The sequence below is a fragment of the Protopterus annectens genome, chromosome 3.part0, assembly GCF_019279795.1.
Source record: "Protopterus annectens isolate FY-2018-M chromosome 3.part0, PAN1.0, whole genome shotgun sequence".
NCBI lineage: Eukaryota > Metazoa > Chordata > Ceratodontiformes > Protopteridae > Protopterus > Protopterus annectens.
Window position 1 is genome coordinate 212,889,476 of NC_056731.1, and position 19,939 is coordinate 212,909,414.

The 19,939-nt window shown below is 43.5% G+C and overlaps 1 protein-coding gene across 1 annotated transcript in view; it reads right to left on the reverse strand.

Annotated features, from left to right (window-relative positions):
* Nucleotides 1–19,939, reverse strand: part of DNAH11 (dynein axonemal heavy chain 11) — a 4,606,558-nt gene that overhangs the window by 890,686 nt on the left and 3,695,933 nt on the right. Inside the window, exon 68 of the mRNA XM_044065542.1 lies at nt 8,455–8,595. Coding sequence (XP_043921477.1) covers nt 8,455–8,595 — 141 coding nt within the window. The remainder of the gene's footprint in view (nt 1–8,454; nt 8,596–19,939) is intronic.

Sequence of the window (19,939 nt, forward strand, 5' to 3'; positions counted from 1 at the left end):
TGAGTAATCCAGACATGCAGATTCAGGTATGAGATTGTTCTTAAAAAAACTGTCCTAAAGTTGCTACATCATTTGAAACATATATTCTAGATATGAAAACTTACTCATGGTCAAATAGATAATTCTGACTGCACATAAATTATGATTATTGAGAATGTATTAATCAGCTGAAATGCTTTGGTATGCCTTGCTGCATAGCATATGACGCTCATAATACAACATACTGCATATAAAACATCTCTACTCTTTTATTTTTTTTTTTCCTTTTGCTATTCTTAGCCTCAACCATCTGCTGATCATTGGCCCCCTCTTGGGGGCACTTGGTGAAGTGCTGGGAGGGGACATCCAATAGGCTGACTGTGAAGGACAACTCCTCACGTCTCTGCAAGTGATGTTCTCTCCAAGCAGCCCTGCCCCTCCCTCAAAGCACTTGGGGGCATTTTTTTCTTTCTATACAAGGGTCATCACAATGCTTTCTTTGCCTACAACTGTGTGCAAGCCGTCACACCTCCTGGTAGAGGCAAGCAGGCCGTGGCACTTCACCCTTCCCCCTCCCTGCCTGGCTCCCCCCAGTGCCAGAGCCACTAATAAAACCCCAGTTGCCTAGGTCTCAGTTGAGGCATCATCCCTCTGCACCACACAGCTAAGCCTAAAAGCTGTATTCTTTTTAATGTAAGGGCAATGTCTTATATATATAGGCACTTGTGAAGTTATTTATTTACTGTATCTTTGAGGAGCAGCTACAGTTATATATAATGTCATGGGTGTTACAGCTGTCAGTTCAGCTAATCACTGACAAATGAACATTTATTTATTTATTGAACATGAAATCTTATGCCTGTTTTCTTGACTATCTGACTATGCGGGCATATAACTGTGTACATATATGGCACAAAAAACTAGGATCTCCAACTATATGTATATATTTATGTATCTAACTACTATACTACATTCTTTATATAAGGCTGTATGTTCCTTCACATTTATGCCTTAGTATCATTTGGTATATGTCACGTATTCCCAGGCTGAGCCTGAAAATTAGAAGTTATGTACTCACCATAACGTTCCATCTGAGTAGGTAGTTCATTTGTCTGCAACCTGTGGGTTACGGATCCGATATCGGATCCGAGATGGCAACTTGTTTCAAGCTAATGGATCCGAGCTCCTAGCTCCTCCCTTCACCCATAATCCCCTGCTAACCCTCCATGACCTCAGATCGAGTTTGCCCCTCAATATATATCCAACAAAAGGATATCTAACTACCAGAAGATCCGAAGAAGGCCAGGGGGAAGGAGGGGGGGATGGTTGCAGACAAATGAACTACCTACTCAGATGGAACGTTATGGTGAGTACATAACTTCTAAATCTGAAGTAGGATGTTCATTTGTCAGCAACCTGTGGGACAGAGTCCCCAGCTACCTGCACCTTGGGGTGGCCATCATGGAAGGATATTATGAAGCACCGCAGAGCCAAAGGATGCTCTCCCTCTAGAAAGCACGTCTAGTTTGTAGTGGTTAATAAAGGTATGAGATGAAGCCCAAGTGGCTGCAGAACAAATATCATCCAATGGAACTCTAGACTTGAAGGCCGCAGAGGTAGAAATGGAGCGGGTGGAATGAGCAGGAACTCCTTCTGGTGCGGGTCTACCCGAGGCTTGATATGCCAGTAGGATACATTGAGAAATATAGTGAGATAAAGATACTTTAGAGATAGCTTTCCCCAAGTTAAATTTGGCAAAGGAAACAAACAGCTGGTCGGATTGTCTATGGCCAGCTGTCCTATGAGTATAAAAGCGAAGCTGCCTATGAACATCTAATGAGTGCAGCTTGTACTCTCCCTTATTCTGATATTTAGGGAAGAAAACCGGTAAATTTATGGATTGATTTATGTTGGTTTCTGATGCTATCTTGGGAAGAAAGGAGGGATTGATCCTGAGGTACACTCTATCTGGGTGAAAGATCAGGTAAGGAGGCTTCACAGAGAGAGCTTGAAGCTCCGACACTCTTTTCGCTGAAGTGATGGCTACAAGGAATGCTGTTTTCCATGACAAGAATTTGAGATCTACTGAAGCAGCGGGTTCAAAGGGTGGAGCAGTCAAGGCTTGAAGAACTAATGTAAGATCCCAGGGGGGCACGGCTTCTTTTACAGCGGGTCTAAGTAAAAAGGTGCCCTTGAGAAAGGTTTTACACAACTTGGCCGACATCAAAGGCCCTGTATCATGTCCCACATGGTAATGTGATATGGCTGCCAATTGCACTTTGACAGTTGAACAACTAGCGCCTTCCTGAAAGAGTTCAGTTAGGAAGTCTAATATGGATGGAAGAGGAGCCATAAAGGGATCTAGATCGTGATGCTCCACCCAGATGGAAAAACGTTTCCATTTACTGTGGTACACTTTCCTGGTGGAGGGCTTATGCGCTGCCACGAGGATGGCTTTGACTGGTGAAGAGATACCGGGAGTCCTAACTAGGAGTGGAACTGGAGCAATCAAGCTGTCAGTTTCAGATTGTCCAGGTTTGGAGTTGGTAAGTTCGACGGATGGGAGATGAGATCCGGAGTGGGATCTAGAATCCAAGGGTGATTCACAAGGTGAGACCACAGGTAAGGGAACCAAATTTGCCGAGGCCAGAATGGGGCAATGGGGATCATCTTGCTCCCCAACCGTGAGGCTTTCTGTAAGAGTTGTATCATTAGTGGTAGAGGAGGATAGGCATAGAGTAGACCGGGTGGCCAAGCATGCACCAGAGCGTCTCTTGGAGTTTCCCCTGAAGGGGGGATTAGAGCGAAGAAATTGCCGCATTTGGTGTTTGATGGAGATGCAAAAAGATCGCAGCAGGGTTGCCCCCATGTTGCGAATATCTGCTTCGCTACTAGTGGATTGAGAGACCACTCGTACGGGGTAAGAAGGGTGCGGCTGAGCTTGTCTGCTAGGATGTTGGTCCTCCCCGGAATGTGCGTTGCAATCAGAAAGCGGTTGGAGGAGATCGCCCATTCCCACACTCTCATGGCTTCGCGGCATAGAGGGTAAGATCTGGTTCCCCCCTGTTTGTTGATGTACCAGACCACCGACATGTTGTCCGACTAAATTGCAATCATTCCTGTGGGGAGGAGGCCCTGAAGTGCTTGCAACGCCAACAGCACCGCTCTCATCTCCAGAACGTTGATATGCAGGGAGGTCTCTGTATCATTCCACGTGCCTTGGACTGTCCTGCCTGAATAATGCCCCCCCCCACCCGAGGCGGGAAGCGTCCATGGTCACCGTGGCGAGAGGGGGAAAGGAGCAGAAGGAACGGCCCGTATGGAAGTTCGAGGCTTGGAGCCACCATAGTAGCGCCCTCCTGCAAGCCTTGCTGATAGCAATGGGATGGTGGAGAGGAAGGGATAGAAAGGACCATTGCACTAGCAGAGTCCATTGCAGTACCCGCATGTTCAAACGGGCGCATGGAAGGAGCGTTATCGCTTCCGCCATGGAGCCTAGTGCCCTCAGGACCAATTCCGCTGGTGAAGCCTCTGATTGGAGGATAGCCCGCACATGAAGTTGTAAGTTCCGGATTCTCTCGGAAGTTAGGAAGGCTCGCAAATCTCTGGTGTCTATTCTGGCACCTATGAATTCTATGACCTGCGTTGGAGCCAGTAGAGATTTGCCGACGTTGATAGTAATGCCTAACTGTGGGGCTAGACGGAGAAAGAAGTCTCTGGCTGAGCAAAGTAGATGCCTTGTTGGTGCAGTCAGGAGCCAGTCGTCCAGGTACGAAAAGACCTGTATTCCCTGGAGTCTCAGGTGGGCCGCAATCACTGCTAATACCTTGGTGAACACCCTGGGGGCTGTGGTGAGGCCAAAGGGAAGGACCCTGAACTGGTAGTGACTGGCCCCCAGCTGGAAGCGAAGGAACCTCCTGGATTGTTTGTCCATTAAAATGTGGTAGTACGCATCCTTGAGGTCTATGGAGCACATCCAATCATTCTCCCTCAAAAGGGGGAGAACAGATTGAAGAGTGACCATCTGGAATTTTTCCTTGGTTACTGACAGGTTCAAGCGGGAAAGGTCTAGGATCGGTCTCAAGTCCCCCGTCTTTTTTGGCACCAAAAAGAACCTGGAGTAGAACCCTAATCCGAGCTGGTCTTGGGGGACGGGCTGGATGGCTCTTTTTCTTAGCAGCTGGTGAATTTCTGCAGCTGCGGCCTCCCTCTGATTGGGTGGTACATCGGGGAGGTTCTTGGATTTGGGGACATGGAGTAGTGGTATTTTGTACCCTCTGGATATAATGCGAAGCACCCAGCGGTCTGTTGTGATGGACTCCCATGCCACTAGGTGTTCCGAGAAGCGCCCCCCGACTGCCTCCAGAGTGGAGCAGCCGGGCAACCCCTCAGGGCTGCTGCACGGGCCGCTCAGAGAAAGGTTCTCTGGACCCAAAGTTTCTCGGAGCCCCTCTGCCCCTGGGGCGGTGTCCTCCCTGTCCACCTCTGCCACGGTAGGACTGGTTGTCCAGAGCTGGTTGGGAATGTTGTGATTTTCAGAACCACATCTTCTTCTGACCCTTTTGGTTCCTCGAAAGGGACCGCTGGGAAGTAGAGAAGCAGACTCCGACGGCAGACAACGTCTTCCCGTCCTTCTCGCTCTGGACAAGTGTCTCGTGAACTGATTTGCCAAATAGGGCAGAACCATCGAAAGGGGCATTCGCGAAGGACGCTTTAAAGGGCTCCGCAAAATCGCAATGACGGAGCCAGGCCTGACGTCTCATGACTAGGCCTGCTCCGCTAGCCCTAACGGCTCCCTCTGTGGCGTGGGACAATAGCCGCATAGAGGTGTTTGAAATTGATCTCAGAGTGGCCATTCGGGTGGAGTACAATTGTTTGTCATCCTCCGACATGGACTCAGGGGGGGATGCAGCGTATTCTTTGATAAGATCCCGCTGCATCCTGATGACATGTGCTATATAGTTCAGAGACCTTACCGAGAAGGTCACTGAACTAAAGACTCGCTTCCCTAAGCGGTCTATCAAACGGGACTCTTTGCTCGGTGGATGGACTGAGGGGCTCTCCTGAGCCAATTCCCTATTCGTGGCTGCCACCGTCAGCACGGCATCTACAGGGGGCCCCTTACTCCAATGTGATCGGTCTGAGGGGGGGCTAAGAATTCTATCTGGGCGTTTCGGTATTGGCTCCACGGTGTCCGGATCCTTCCACGCCCTGGTGGTAATGAGGTCCACCAGGGGGTCGGCCGGAGGGGACACCCAAGAGGTAGACGGGCCTGCCTCGAATGCCTCCAGAAACACGGACTCGTCAGAGGAAGACTTGGGGGCAGACCACCCACCTCTGATCCTTAGCATCTCCATGATGTCTCCAAAGGAGACATCCTCAGGGGGCGATCTTGGGGAGCCTTCCCCTTCCTCCAAGTCTGTGTCCTCGGTTAAGGACTCAGGGGAGTCCACGTGCCTCCTTTTGCACTTATGCTTACGGGGAACTTCCTCGGGGGGACTGTCCGAGGAGGCCTCACCAGCAACATCTTGTTCCAATGGAACCATCTGTGACATCGAAGCAGGCTGTCCCTTTGGCCGGGTGATGGAAGCCTGGCCCAGCAGAGAGGGAGTGCAGGGAGGAGCCGATGCAAGGACCGGGGGTCCGGATGCTCTCAATAGAGCCCTCTCCACAACATCGAAGGCTGAGGGAGAGCCACTCTCTAATGGATCCGAAAGTCGGCTCCCACTCGGATCCGATGAAGGGATCGGAGCCGGCGCCGAGACCGTCGGATCCGAGGGACCAGTGGGCTCCGACCTAGACAGAGCCGAAGGCACACTGAATCCCCTGGATCTGAAGCTCGGACCACAGCTCCGAGAGGTCGGATCCGACAGGCTCGAGGGGCAGGGTCGGATCCGAAGTACCAAGTACTGTCGGTGCCGACCCACACCCGGCTCCAACGCTGCTCGGCTCCGAACGCTCCGAACCCGGATAGCGGGTCGGAGAAGGAGCAATAGGGTGGAAAAAAGGTGTCGAGCTCCCCCCCTGGGGGGGGGGGGGCAAGAGCACTCCCATCTGCAGCTGGGTCTGGATGAATCTTCGCATCATCCGGTCCAAGTCTGCATCGAATAAACTAAAAGTAGATCTCGAAGAGGCCACCGAGGCAGGCCTGGAATGCCGCCTCGATGACCTCGACTGAGATTGGGTCTCCTCCTCCTCGGGCCCCAGGGAGAAACAAGGGGATTGGAGCCGAGGAGGCGGAGACCTAGAAGCAGTGGAGGGAGAAGCCCGCTTAGCTGGCAGGGCCGAAACGGAGGTCTTGGCCCACCGCTTGTGGTGCTTCTCCCTCCGTTTCTCCCTCCTGGCCTCCCTGTCCTCCGACACTTTAGCGGGAGTTTGAGTCCTGGACGGAGGCAGGGGAGCAGGAGTGGCAGCGACCACAGGCTGTGGTGGAGCCACGGGAGCAGCAGAGGTAGCGGAGGCCGAAGCCGAGTCCGGGGGTAAAAGTCCCGCAAGGACTAGCTTCGACCTCCGCTCTTTCAGTGCCCTGGGGTTGAACGCTGCACAGATGGTACAGCCTGAGGTAAGGTGTTCAACCCCAAGGCACCGAACGCACCGAGTATGGCCATCAGCCGGGGAGAGCTTATGGCCACACTCGGTACATTTGGAAAATATGGCTTTTGGGGCCTCAGCCATTTTTTTTTTTTAAAGAAAAAAAAAACAACCACACACACACACAGGCCCCAAAAAGAAACACAGCACACACACACACACTAACGACCAGCGAAGGGAGGGGGAACTAATTAAAGAAAAAATAATAAGGAAGCCTAACACTTACACACTTTTTCTTATTTAACTAAAAAAGAAAAATTCTGACAGGAAAAGTACAGATAAAAGCAGTAAAATTCCACTTAGCTGACGAGCTCAAAAGGATCCAGCCATCCACAAGCGCGGCAAACTAGATCTGAGGTCATGGAGGGTTAGCAGGGGATTATGGGTGAAGGGAGGAGCTAGGAGCTCGGATCCATTAGCTTGAAACAAGTTGCCGGCTTGGATCCGATATCGGATCCGTAACCCACAGGTTGCTGACAAATGAGCATTCTACTTCAGATCAGTCTTTTTAATTAGTGATCTACCCCACTTAACAAACACATGCAATAATAAATAAAAAAATAAACAAATCCTCCATACTAACATGAAGCATGCAACACTGATGGGGCACTGCAGCTACTTAAGTAGCAGCATACTATTACATCACAATTCTGGATTAGATCATGAAGAATGGAATAAGCTACAGAAATGGATGGACTCTAAAGGAAGTCTCCAACAATTACCACACATTCACTAATTTTTTTCTTATAACAAAATGGGAAGAGAAATCTAGTAATCTGTTTTGGCCCAAGCCCATACTTGACCATCCAGAATCCCCTTAGATATGCTTTTGATTCATTTATTCCACCCCCCCAAGGCAAGTACCCTTTAGCACTTTCATTTCCTTTGGGCAGGGGCAAAGCACCAGGAGGGCTGCCATCATTTGCAGAAGGGCAGTGTCTAAGTGTCAGACCCCAACTACATACACACACACACAAACACACACACACACACACACACACACACACACACACACACACACACACACACACACACACACATGCAGGCACGCACACATGCACACACGCACACACTAGGCGTGTCCTCAGTGAGGATATGCAATGGCCATAACACAGAACTGTCACTCATGCCTGTAGCCATCTCTACCTCCTCAGAGCAGGCACCCCATGTATGTTACTTTAGTCTCCGTTGGTCAAACTGTGACACCTTGTGTGTCTTCAGGCAAGAGTGCATCCAGGCATACACTTTGTACTCTACAGAGCTTATTTTTTTTTCTTTGCATCACTCACACACACTGTAACTTTTTACAGACCATATTATTTTTACAGCTGTGCTAATGCCTCAAACAACAGTACATACATAACTTGCTACAGAAAGTATTGCAAATCTAAAAGCAATATCTTTAATAGGTTCAGAGGGAACTGCTGAAAATGATGTGTACATTTATTAGGGGGACAACATTTTGAAAGACGTCCATTTATTTGAAATGTCAAGTGGGTTGGAGGTAGTAAAAGGAGTTTGTGAGTACAAAATGGAATTTTTTTGCTGCACCCCTGCCCTCAGACATGTATTCCAACCCCAACAGAGGTGAAAGGACTGAGCACCCTCACTCCTCCCTCATCCTGATTGGTTCTTTTTGTAACAGGCCCTCTAATCAACTCCAGTCACTGAGGCCACAGTCAGGGATTTTTCTTCTACATCACGCAGACAAATGTGAAAGTGAAATTTTTACTATTTCTTAGGTATGATAACTCATTAATTAGTTCTTTGCCATCTGAGAATACATTGTTTGTAAGGTAAATCAGAAAACTTTCAAAAATGGTGAAACTGTTAGAACAAATATATGAGTGAAAGAGAGAGATCCATGCATTACCCCTGTCTTACCTTCAGAGAGAACTGATAAATGGGGTTGATTTTACTGAGGTCGTTTATGATAAAGTACAATAAGGATGCCCGTGCCGATGCAGGACGGTAATGCTCACGAGTCTCATTAATTTTCGCCTCATTTTCTATGGCTTCAATCACCTGTATTACAAATAAAAACAAAATCATCTTCATTGCGTAAGTTATAAAACTGAATATCTCATAATTCTGTATACCTATTACTGGTTAGCAGTACATTAAACCAAATACTACTGCAGTGCTCTGTGCCTTAAAACAACAATTAAAATTGTTATTCTTGACCCAGTTGGATAGTGTTGAAACCATCTGGTAACTCGTCTAAAAGTTTAGTAAGGGTATCCAAGTAGTGACTCCATGTAAAGTCATCAATGCATTGAAGAAAATGGATGTCTTCTGAAAAAAAATTAAGTGCTATTTGTGAACATGGAAAACACTAGTGATCTGAGGATGGTAGAGTATATCACTTACTTGTTAGATAGACACTTTTGCCAAGCTACTGTTTGTGTCATTCTAGAGAAGTTGCTTCTGAAGTTAGTGCAAGACCAATTAGATTATGGTGTATTATATCTAAAGTAGTAGAGAAAGATTGCTAGTGTATACAATCTTTTGCTACCCCTAATTGTTAGGTAGTATAGGAGCCTTAGTAATGCTATCCCAATACAGAGACTTGCTCTGAAACTCTGTTTATTTTCCGTCAATAGGTTGTGTTCTGTATACTAGTCAGTCTGCTGTCTGTCAGCTGGAGGTAAATGTTTTTTTTTTCCACGTATTTTTGAAAGTGGACTGGGAATGCTTATGAGTCTGCAGTTTTCAACCTTTACTGGTTCACCTCCTATGAAAAACTGAACCATTTTCTTATTTCCATAAGTCTTCAGGTTCTCATTTCCAAAATTTTTAAAAGTGAAAGAGAACATTATCTGAGCACTGACACTCATAGGGGCTGCATGCACCCCATGACAGTGCCCCCCAAAAATGTCAGTTGTAAACCCAGAGGGGTGGGTGAAATAATGTACTGGATGATATAGAGGAGTTGACCACTTAGATTCTTTAATTCTCATCATTTCACAGTACCTGCATTTTGAAGAAAGGATATTCACTATAAGCCAGCCAGCTAATTTACCCATATAGTCAAATGTTTCCCTAGATGTGATGACTCCATAGAAAAATGAAGGATTCTGAAGACCCTGTTATTGTAATCTAAATTTGGACACAGAGAAAATCAATCAGCCTCATATAACAGCCTTCCTGTGTATGTAAAAATAGACCTTCCACTACCATAGACAATAAATTCAAAGATGCTGCCTGATCTGAAACAAGAAAAGACTTGCATATGTCCTGAACTGGAGATGGCGGAGACTGCTAAAATGTTGCAGTTTCCTGAACTATGTTGCTACTTACCTACATCTACCACACAATACTTAAACCAGAATACCACAACAATTTCTCTAGTATCTCCTTCAGACTACTGGACAGTAATTATATTAGCATCTTGCAATAGGAGCAATCAGTACATGTTCCATCATGTATAAACTCAAATCCAAATATAAATAGTTCTTCAAAAGCCACATTGCTAAACCTAGGAGTAGATATACATCCCAATCCCAGATCCACTCATCTAACCCCAGACCCCACCAAACCAGATCCTACATATCCCAAAACAGCAAAAGGTAGCCTCTCCAGCCACCTAACACCTAAAATACTGCACAGTAACCGAAGTAGTATCTATTACAAAAGCAGAGAAGTTCATGCCAGTATAGCACGCCCCCCCATCTCTTTATAGCCGAAGAAACCTGGTTAAAGTCAATTACCAAAGACACAGAAATACCCTCACCGAGTTCTAATACACTCAGGCAAAGCAGAGCCAACAAAAAGCAGGCAGAGTTGCTGCTTTCTACAGAAGTGCTTTAGGTCTCTCCAATTATTATGATACTATGACCACTTTCAACAATGCTGAACTTCTCATCTCACTCCTCAAACTCAATACTCACAAATCTCTAGCCATCATAGGTCTAGACATACCACCTGGTAAGAACATTCTCATCCTGAAGAGATCCTGTCCTGGATCATGGCCAACATAAGACTGGAATCCAACTCGCAAGGAGATGTTACATAGACTGGAAAAAGATAACCCTAGAAAACCCCAAAAAATTCAATGCAGCTATACAGCTTTTCTTAATTAATTTATTTATTTAACATTTGTTAACCGGGATATTCCGACTTGGAACGTAGCCAATTTTCAACGGAGGCGCAGGGAGAAATGTTCCAGATGCATGTCTTTGAAAGTGAATAATACTGCAAGTAGAATTCCAAGTAGAATTAGCAAGGGCACATCTAAAAGGTCCACCCTACCCTGGATTCTAACATCCACTCCAAACAATGCTGCCACAAGGGGTACCTTACCTAGTAGCCTAAGCGACCACCAGCTATTCTACATAATCAGACACCCCAAACAGCCTCACAAGGTTCACCATTATAGCACAGTAAGAAACCTCAGTGACATCAACAAAGATACTTTTACTTCCAGCCTGTTCCAGGTCAACTAGGTTCCACTTAAAACTCCTCCCTTGATGAAGCAGTAGACACATTTAATACAATATTTCAAAATATCCTAGCAGAGTAAGCACCAATAAGCCAAAAGAGTTAAAAACAAACCATCCCATTTGTTAACTAAAAAAGGCAAGTCATACACCTTAGATATAAAGTCTTGAACTCATGGCTACCAACCAAGTCTCAACCATCCCTGTAACAATATAGGCAGTTAAAGAACCATAGCAAATAATGCATAAAACAGAACAAACAAGCAAACAAAAACGCTTATTACTGCAACATCCAAAATCCATAATCAAACAACCCAAAAAACTTCTGAAAATCAACATATACATTGCTCAGTCCTGGAAAAGCAACCCAACGCAACCCATCCCTTAACCAATAACACCCAAAGCATTGCTTCACAGTATAAGTAATGTTTTATCAATGCAGTAACCTTCACTACAAATCCAGCCATTCCATGTCAATCCAGAGCCAGATCATGGTCAAATACAGCCCTAAGTAAGGTAATGGATGGAAGCCCCCCTACATACACAGCAGACCCCCACCCCCGCATCCATTCCAGTGTCCCAATTACTTGCCTATTTCTCCCCAGTTACAATTAACACTGTTCAAACTTGTCAGTGCACATACTATTTTTTTTCTTTACTTCTAAAATAATTACAGATATTTGGATTTAATTTTAAACTTTTATTTAAAATTATATAGTGCAAACACTGATAGACATTTGCTAAACAAAACAATACAGTCTCACAATGAAACCAGACTTAGCATTACCAGTAAACTTCCTTGCCCTTGAAACTCACATTCACCGAAACAGCACTGAAGCTTACATTAAAAGAAAATACATATGGCCAGTGGTGGATAATGTTTACCTTTGGACTATTTTCAAACCACAGGCCCCTTGCACACATTTTTAGGACCATGCAGACAAGCATGTGTTCTTTGATTCACCTTCTTAATTGTATTAAATTATATTCCTCGTATAATACAGCACCCCTTGTTAGAGTGTTTTAAATGTGTAGTTTTTAACATTTTCCAGTAAGCAATGAAACAAAATGTATGAGCCAATAACAACACAACTGCTTATTTCAGGACATTTTAACCATAAAATCCACTCAATATCATTCAATATTCACAATCTCTTCAGAAGTAAAGTCATCTGAATAGTTCCACAGTAAAGAGATGTACAAGTAATGACTAGGTTGCTGTAAACAACTTTATATTTCAGTGTTTCGGCTACAAATTCAATGCCTGCTGCTCTTGATGAATAAATTGCCTAGGTTAAATTAAAAAATGGTAAGCTGGTAATATTGCAATAGAGACTGGATGGCAAACTGACAATAGGTTCATAGTCAGTAGGCATCTCATCTAAAGGAGAACACACTCAGGACTGTAGCACTCTCTCCAAACTACAGCACAGTATCAGCTATCCTTCTACATGGTGTGGGAGTATAACTCACAGCCTTCAGCAACAAAAATAACTATGCTACCTCTTGTGCTGCTAACACTGCTTTCAAATTCTACAGCAACGACAGTGATTACCATTTGCTAAACAAAACAGTTGCATATTGAAAAAAGACTTGGCATGTACAGCAATAAAATTCTCTTCCCTTGAAGCTCATAATTCCTTGAAAATGCACTGAAGCACAATTCCTTGAAAATATATTGAAACTCAATTCCTTGAAAATGCACTTTCTGTAGTCTGGTAGCTGGTATAGATGATTTAGGCTCCTGTCTCCTGTCACTAAGGCATAGGGTTTGAACCTGAGCAATTTAACTAACCTGCCTTCCCTAACTAGGGTATTTTATAAATACATACACCCCTCACCAACCTTCCATCCATCATTTGTCTAATTCCACAGGGGAAGCGATGCAGGCATACATGTCCAGATGTTTGTGTTTAAATTTGGAATAGAAAAAGCAACAACAGGTGTGTGCGTCGACGCACACAAGGATGCACAGATGCAAAAGGCATTCTCAAAGAAGAACAAACACCCTTAAAGAAGAAATGTAATTTATTAATTCATTAATTTATTATTAAAAAGCAAATGTTGTGGTAGTACCCTCCCAGCCAATGGGCCCTAAGCAACTGCCTAGGTTGCCTTGTGCTGGATGCAGCTCTGCTTTAATCACTGAAGCCACAACACTCACTCCAGTGCAGTGCTAACTTCTACAATTAAAAAATACCTACGCAATCTTAATATAACAATCATGACCCATGACCATCTTCCATCTGAATACCTCAAACTCGCTACAGATAACCTTGTATGTCCTGTCACGATTTTAATAAATTGCTCTTTCCAAGAAAAATATGTTCCCACCTTATGAAAAAAAGTCCTATATAGTACCCTTCCATAAAGGCAGCACATCAACTGAGCTCACAAACTACAGACCAGTCATCATTCTCTCACCCTTATCCAAATCTTGGAAACGTGTTCACTCTCAACTTACTACATATATTACTTTTCATAACCTCAACTCTCCCTTGCAGCATGGTTTCAGACCCAATAACAGTACAAACACTGCCCTTTTAAGGTTCACAAATATAATAAATAACAATAGAAATTCAGGTCTTCTAACTTCAGCTGTATTTCTGGATCTAGCCAAGGCATTTCACAAAGTCAATCAAAAATTCCCCTAACAAAACTCTTTTCCTATGGCCTATCACCTTCCTCAGTTAACTGACTTCTTAATTACCTTTCTAACAGGTCACAAACAGTAAAATGGCAAGATGATTTCTCCTCTTTCCTTCCTATATCCGTCAGATATCTGATATCTGATATCTGTAGCACTCTGTGCAGGCAGGGTTCAAACTATTACAACTGTTTGCTACAGTATAAAAATAATTATTTTTAACTAAAACATGAGCAGTGAAGTGCTCTGTGTAGGCAGGTATAAATTGTAGCAAACAGTTTGCTACGGTTTAAAAGAAGAAATGCTTTTTATTTTTTAATAAAATATGTTAAAGGAGGGTTGTGGGCAGGGAACAGAAATGGGATCTGAATTGTGGGTCTGGAGGTGACATACATCTAGCCACCTGGTTGGTGTGCCAGCAGAAAGAATGTCCATTTTTTTTTGGCTCCACACTTAGGGTGCTGGTTCATAGCACTAAATGAATCAGCTACATTTCTGCGTTCAAGTACAGACTTGTTCAGTCATTGGACTCTAAAAGCACTGGCTCATTCTCTCTCATTTCTTCATAGTCTCCCTGTCAAAGCAGCTGTTCATCCAGTTCAACAGCTGTGTACTAGGTTTGGAAATGTTAGGGATGCCCTGTATGTGTCTCATTTTTTTTCTTTACTACAGCTCCATCACTGGTTCAAATTACATATGATCTCGCTTCTGCAGACTGGCAACAAACACACCTGTTGTCTCTCATCTGCTTTCCCTGTCTAATTTCAGCCAAACTATCTAACTTGGGTTCAAGTAGGCAAGGAATAAAATGAATGACTTTAGTCAAAAAAATATTTGTAGGCAAAACTAGCCCCAATGGTGATTTTGTAAAAGTCTTATACAGAACAGTTTTTGGCAACAACTTTCTCTCAGTCACTGGAATAATAGTCCAAATCTTGCAGCTCACTATTAGTTCTGAAGGACACACTCTGGTCACATTATGTGGAGTTACTATATAAAACATAGCTATATGTGGATCTGGCTGGTTAAGGATTTTCTTAGCCATCTGCACTGCTCTCTCAGCAGCACAATTTGCGTCTAGATAATGTAGACTTGACACAATTTGAACAACTCCATACTCTTTTATAAAGTTTTGAAACTCCATAGACATGACTTCAGCCCTACTGTTAGTGACCTGTGCAATAAGAATTCTCCATTTGGAAAACAATGTTGTAAATTGAAATATGACTTGCTGACTGGTTGCTGTAGGCAAGTGGATTCTCAATGTCTCTTCAATATTAGTCTGTTTCTACCAAGCAGTTTCCCTCCATTATGTTCACACGAGTGTGTGTTGCTATTCTTTGCCTAGGGCCTTGAGGCAAAGGAATCACAATATGAAATTCCTCCTTTGGGTCAGTTTGTGCTCAGTGCAGAATTAAGAAGACAGGAACAATACTAGGCAAGCAATCCCAGGGACTGTAACAGACCTATCCATATACCCCTTTAAGTAGACATCCTTTACTAATACTTAACAGTGTCCATCTCCCAAATCAAGTAGGGCCATTCATGATAACCCTGGTGTAAAATTTATGTCTACCCATCCAATCATCAAGAATGGTCTTAAGAGTAGACAGCATAGTACTTTACTTGACCTGTAGTGGTAACTTTTTCCATAAGCTGAGAATACATTGAGTTAGGAACCTATCCCTCCGGTGAGTCTTGTTTATTTATTGGTGTAAATTTAGATCCCTAGTATGACTGTTTGTGGAGCCACTGGTTTTGGGAAGAAATAGTTCAAATTAGACTAGGTCTTTCATGGCTCAAAAGTGAGATATAGGTAATTTCTGAGCAGTCGGTAGGCTCCTAAGTTTTATTGTTTGCCTTTCGGCTTTTCCCAGTTAGGGGTTGCCACAGCAGAACTCTGGTCTGCTAATGATTGGCAGTAGATTTTCATGAACGCTGAGGTGCCAGCTCGACGTCCAACCTTCAACGAAGGCACACCCTTATGCATATCTTTCGAACACCACCCAACCGCGGGGAGGACATGCAGACTCCCCCGCACTCCAGCCGAGAATCAAACGGGAAAACCTCTTGCTGTGAGGCAACAATGCTACCGCTGTATTCAATGATGGGTCTAACAAAGAAGAATGCCACATGGTAAGAAACATCTCAGGATCTTAAATATATTCCCTTGGAAATTAACTAGGCCAAATAGAAGGATTTCCTCACTATGGTGAAAACGCAATGACCAAACGAGAGAGAGAGAGAGAGAGAGAGAGAGAGATAAAGAGTTATCTGCATACTCAGATCCCAGGGTGCCTGCAGGCAGGTGCAAGGGGGGTGCATTTGCACCCCCTGGAATTGCTGGCTGGGAGATTAATCCTTTTAATTAAAAAACAAAAATAATTTTTTTTTTTACTTTTTAAGGGCGTTCTTCTTTAAGAATGCCCTTTGATCCGGAAGCATCTGTGCGACGGATGGTTTACGTCTTCATCCACGGAATTTGAATTCCAGTAGATGTTTTGACTGTGAACAAATGTACAAGTGAGATGTAGGTGTGTGTGTGTGTGTGTGTGTGTGTGTGTGTGTGTGTGTGTGTGTGTGTGTAAGTTAAAGGGGGGGTAGGAGTGTGTGTAAATGGGGGGGCGATCATACCTGGGAATTATCCAGATTTTTGCCTCATATTTTCAATTTGTTTCTCATAAAATTGTGTTTTCCTGGCAAATCATTGAGGACTGAAGTCAGAAAATAATGGCAGACATTTGAGTTTTAGACTTCAAATCCTCAGAAAATGCATACTAATGCAAAACCTGCTGTTCTATCCAGTTTCTAAGGAGGTAGGGGGATGTATGTTTGCGTCATACCTCTCAACTGTACAGATTTTCACAGAATGTCCAGATTTTTGCCTTATATTTTTGGTCTGTTCCTCATGAAAGATCCGTTTTTTTTTTCTACTGACAAATCACTGGGATGAGCTAAGGATTAAAGTTACTAAGCAATGACCTGCATTACAGTTTCAGACTTCATATCCTTCAGAAAAATGCATTCTAACACAAATCTTATTCTAGCAACTTACTAAATGTGTCACCTAGATTTGGGTCTTTGTCCCCAACATTCTAACAACCTTTCTTCAGATTTCTTGTGTTAAAAGATTGAGAGGTATGGTGTGTGTGTGTGTGTGTGTGTGTGTGTGTGTGTGTGTGTGTGTGTGTGTGTGTGTGTGTGTGTGTGTGTGAGAGAGTGTGTGTGTGTGTGTGTGTGTGTGTGTGTGTGTGTGCACGTGTGTGTGTGTGTGTGTGTGTGTGTGTGTGTGTGTGTGTATGTAAAAGAGGGAGGTATCATGCACCTCAGCTATCCAGGTTTTTGCAGAATGTCTAGATTTTTGCCCCATATTCCTCCTAAAAAGGACTGAAGTTGCTAAATAATGACAGACATTTGAGTTTTAGACATCTTATCCTTTAGAAAAATGCATACTAACACACATCCTGTTAATCTAGTAATTTTCTAAATTCATGACAGCAATATTTATAAGCTGCCAACAAATATTTATAAGCTGTCTGTATTTATTTTAGGCTTTGTCCAGATTTCTTGCACTAAGAGGTTGAGGTATGTTTTTGTGTTTGTGTGTGTGTGTGTGTGTGTGTGTGTGTGTGTGTGTGTGTGTGTGTGTGTGTGTGTGAGAGAGAGAGACAGAGAAAGTGAAATACCCTAGTTAGAGTTAGTTAGCAGGTGGAATATATTTTCAAGTGCATTTTCAAGGAATTGTGAGCTTCAAGGGAAGAGAAGTTTACTGCTGCGCATGCTAAGTCTGCTTAAAAGGTGCAACTATTTTGTTTAGCAAATGGTATCACTATTGTGGTATACAATTTTAAGGCAGTGTTAATAACACAGCAGGTAGCATACTTGCATCTTGATGTAGAGTGCTGTAGGGTCTACTCCCACAGCATGTAAATTTGTATTTGAAGGAGGTGGGGTGCTGCAGTCCTGAGTATGTCCTCCTTTGGAAGAGATGCCTAGTAACTATGAACCTGTTTTTCAGCTTGCCACCCATTCCCTAAAGCAATATACCAGCTTACAATTTTTTAACGTAACATAGGCAATTTATTCTTCAAGGGGAGCAGGCACTGAATTTGTAGATGAAACACTAAAATATAAAGTTGTTTTCTAGCAACAACCTCTTTATTAGTTTCAGATCTCTTTAATGTGGATTTATTCGGATGACTTTTACTTCTGCAGAGATTGTGCATATTGACTGATATTGGCAGATTGTAGTGACAGAAGTTTGAGTGGCCTTTTATGGTTGAAGTGTTCTGAATTGGGCAGTTTGTCATTATTGCTTCATATGTTTTGTTTCATTGCTTACTGGAAAAATGTTCAAAACTATAAATTTAAAACACTTTAACAAGTGGTGGTGTATTATACAAGGGATGTAATTCAATTATTATGTACTATAATTAATACAGTCAAGAAGGTGAATCAAAGAACTTTTGTATGGTCCTAAAAATGTGTGCAACTAGCCTATAATTTGAAAACAGCCCAAAGGAAACTTAAACCGCCACTGGCCAGATGCATTTTCTTTGAATGTGGGTTTCAATGCTGTTTCAGTGAATGTGAGTTTCAAAGGTAGAGAATTTTTAATGTTAAGTCTGTTTTTCATTGCAAGAACTATTGCTTTGTTTAGCAAATGTCTATCAGTGTTTGTGCTACAAAATTTTAAATAAAAGTTGTAAATTAAATCCAAATATCTGTAATCATTGTAGAAGTAAAGCATAAAACAGTATGAACACTGAGAGTTTTGAACAGTGTTTATGGCAACTGGGGAGAAACAGCCAAGTGCCTTTTTCAGACAAGGTTCAAAGAACAAAACTACCACCGTAATGGGTATAAGCAAGCAAAATCTGAAGGTAATGTTACTCAGTGCTAGAAGTCTAAACCTCAACATGCACTCTCTCGAGGCTCTCTTAAAAATGGAGAACATCAATATCTGTGCAGTAACAGAGACCTGGTTCAAAGCTCCAGAGAGCACCCTTGCAATACCAGGCTACAACCCATACCACACTTTTCGGCCACCAAACCAGGACCAAAACACTAAGGGTGGAGAAGTGCCCATATTCACCAAGGATATTCACACCTCCAGGATGGCTGCCCAACACAATGCATCTCCAGGTGCAACTAACACTAGGTAAGACTGCAATACAAATTGTAGTTTGCTACAGATCCCCCACCATGCCCCAAGATTCTCACTACACCTTTCTAAACATACTGGAAAATATTAAGATACAACCAAACACCCTAATACTGGATGATTTCAACTAACCTGCCATTAACTGGGAAAACTACTTCTGTACCAAAACACCTTTGCTCAATGGTTCTTGGAAATCATACATTTCAATGCCCTAGAGCAACTAATTCATAGTCCCACCAGGGGTACCAATATTCTAGACCTGGTCATTACCAACATGGGAGATCGATGCTCCACACCAGTTGTCACCTCCTCACTGGTCAGATCAGACCATAATCTAATCACCCTTGACATCCACATCCCACCCCCACCCCCCTTTAAGGAAACCTCCATAAAAAACTGCTCCAACGCCAACTTCATGCTTCTCAAGTCAGAAGTAACAAACTTCATGAAACCCATGCAGATGAGAACTGGAAGTTCAACTGCTGACTCTTACACAAAGGTGCTGTATGAGCACATTCACTCGTGCATGGACCGAGCCATCCTAAATAGAACCAAGTCGCTGTCCTCTAAAAAAAGGAAGCCAATCTGGTGGTCCCCTGCCATAAACAAGCTGTACAACAGAAGGAAGAAACTGTTGCAGAAAAAAGGACGAATCCAGGATTCAAAAAACTCCCTCACCAACCTCACTAAAAAGCTGAGATCCCTCATAAAATCTTCCAAAGCTATTTACAAAAACAAAATTGCCAAAGATTCCAAAGACAACCACAAGGCATTCTATAGCTATGCCAAGAATCTAAATGGCAATACTCAGATCTGATCTGAGCTACAGCAGAATGCCACTAGATATACTGGTCCCAAGGATATTGCCAATACCCTGGCAGATCGATTTAGCGCCAACTTCACCTGCCCTCACTCCCTAAAGGGCCCATCTCAATACTGAAAGAATGTCAAATTCTGGTAATTACAGCCACTCAGGTAAAAGCCACACTCTCCAAAGCCAAGAATACAGCATCCATGGGACCAGACGACATCCCGGGCTGTGTACTGCATGGACTACAAAATGAACTGGCACCTCACCTATGTGTCATGTTTAATCATAGCCTCACCTCAGGCTTCATG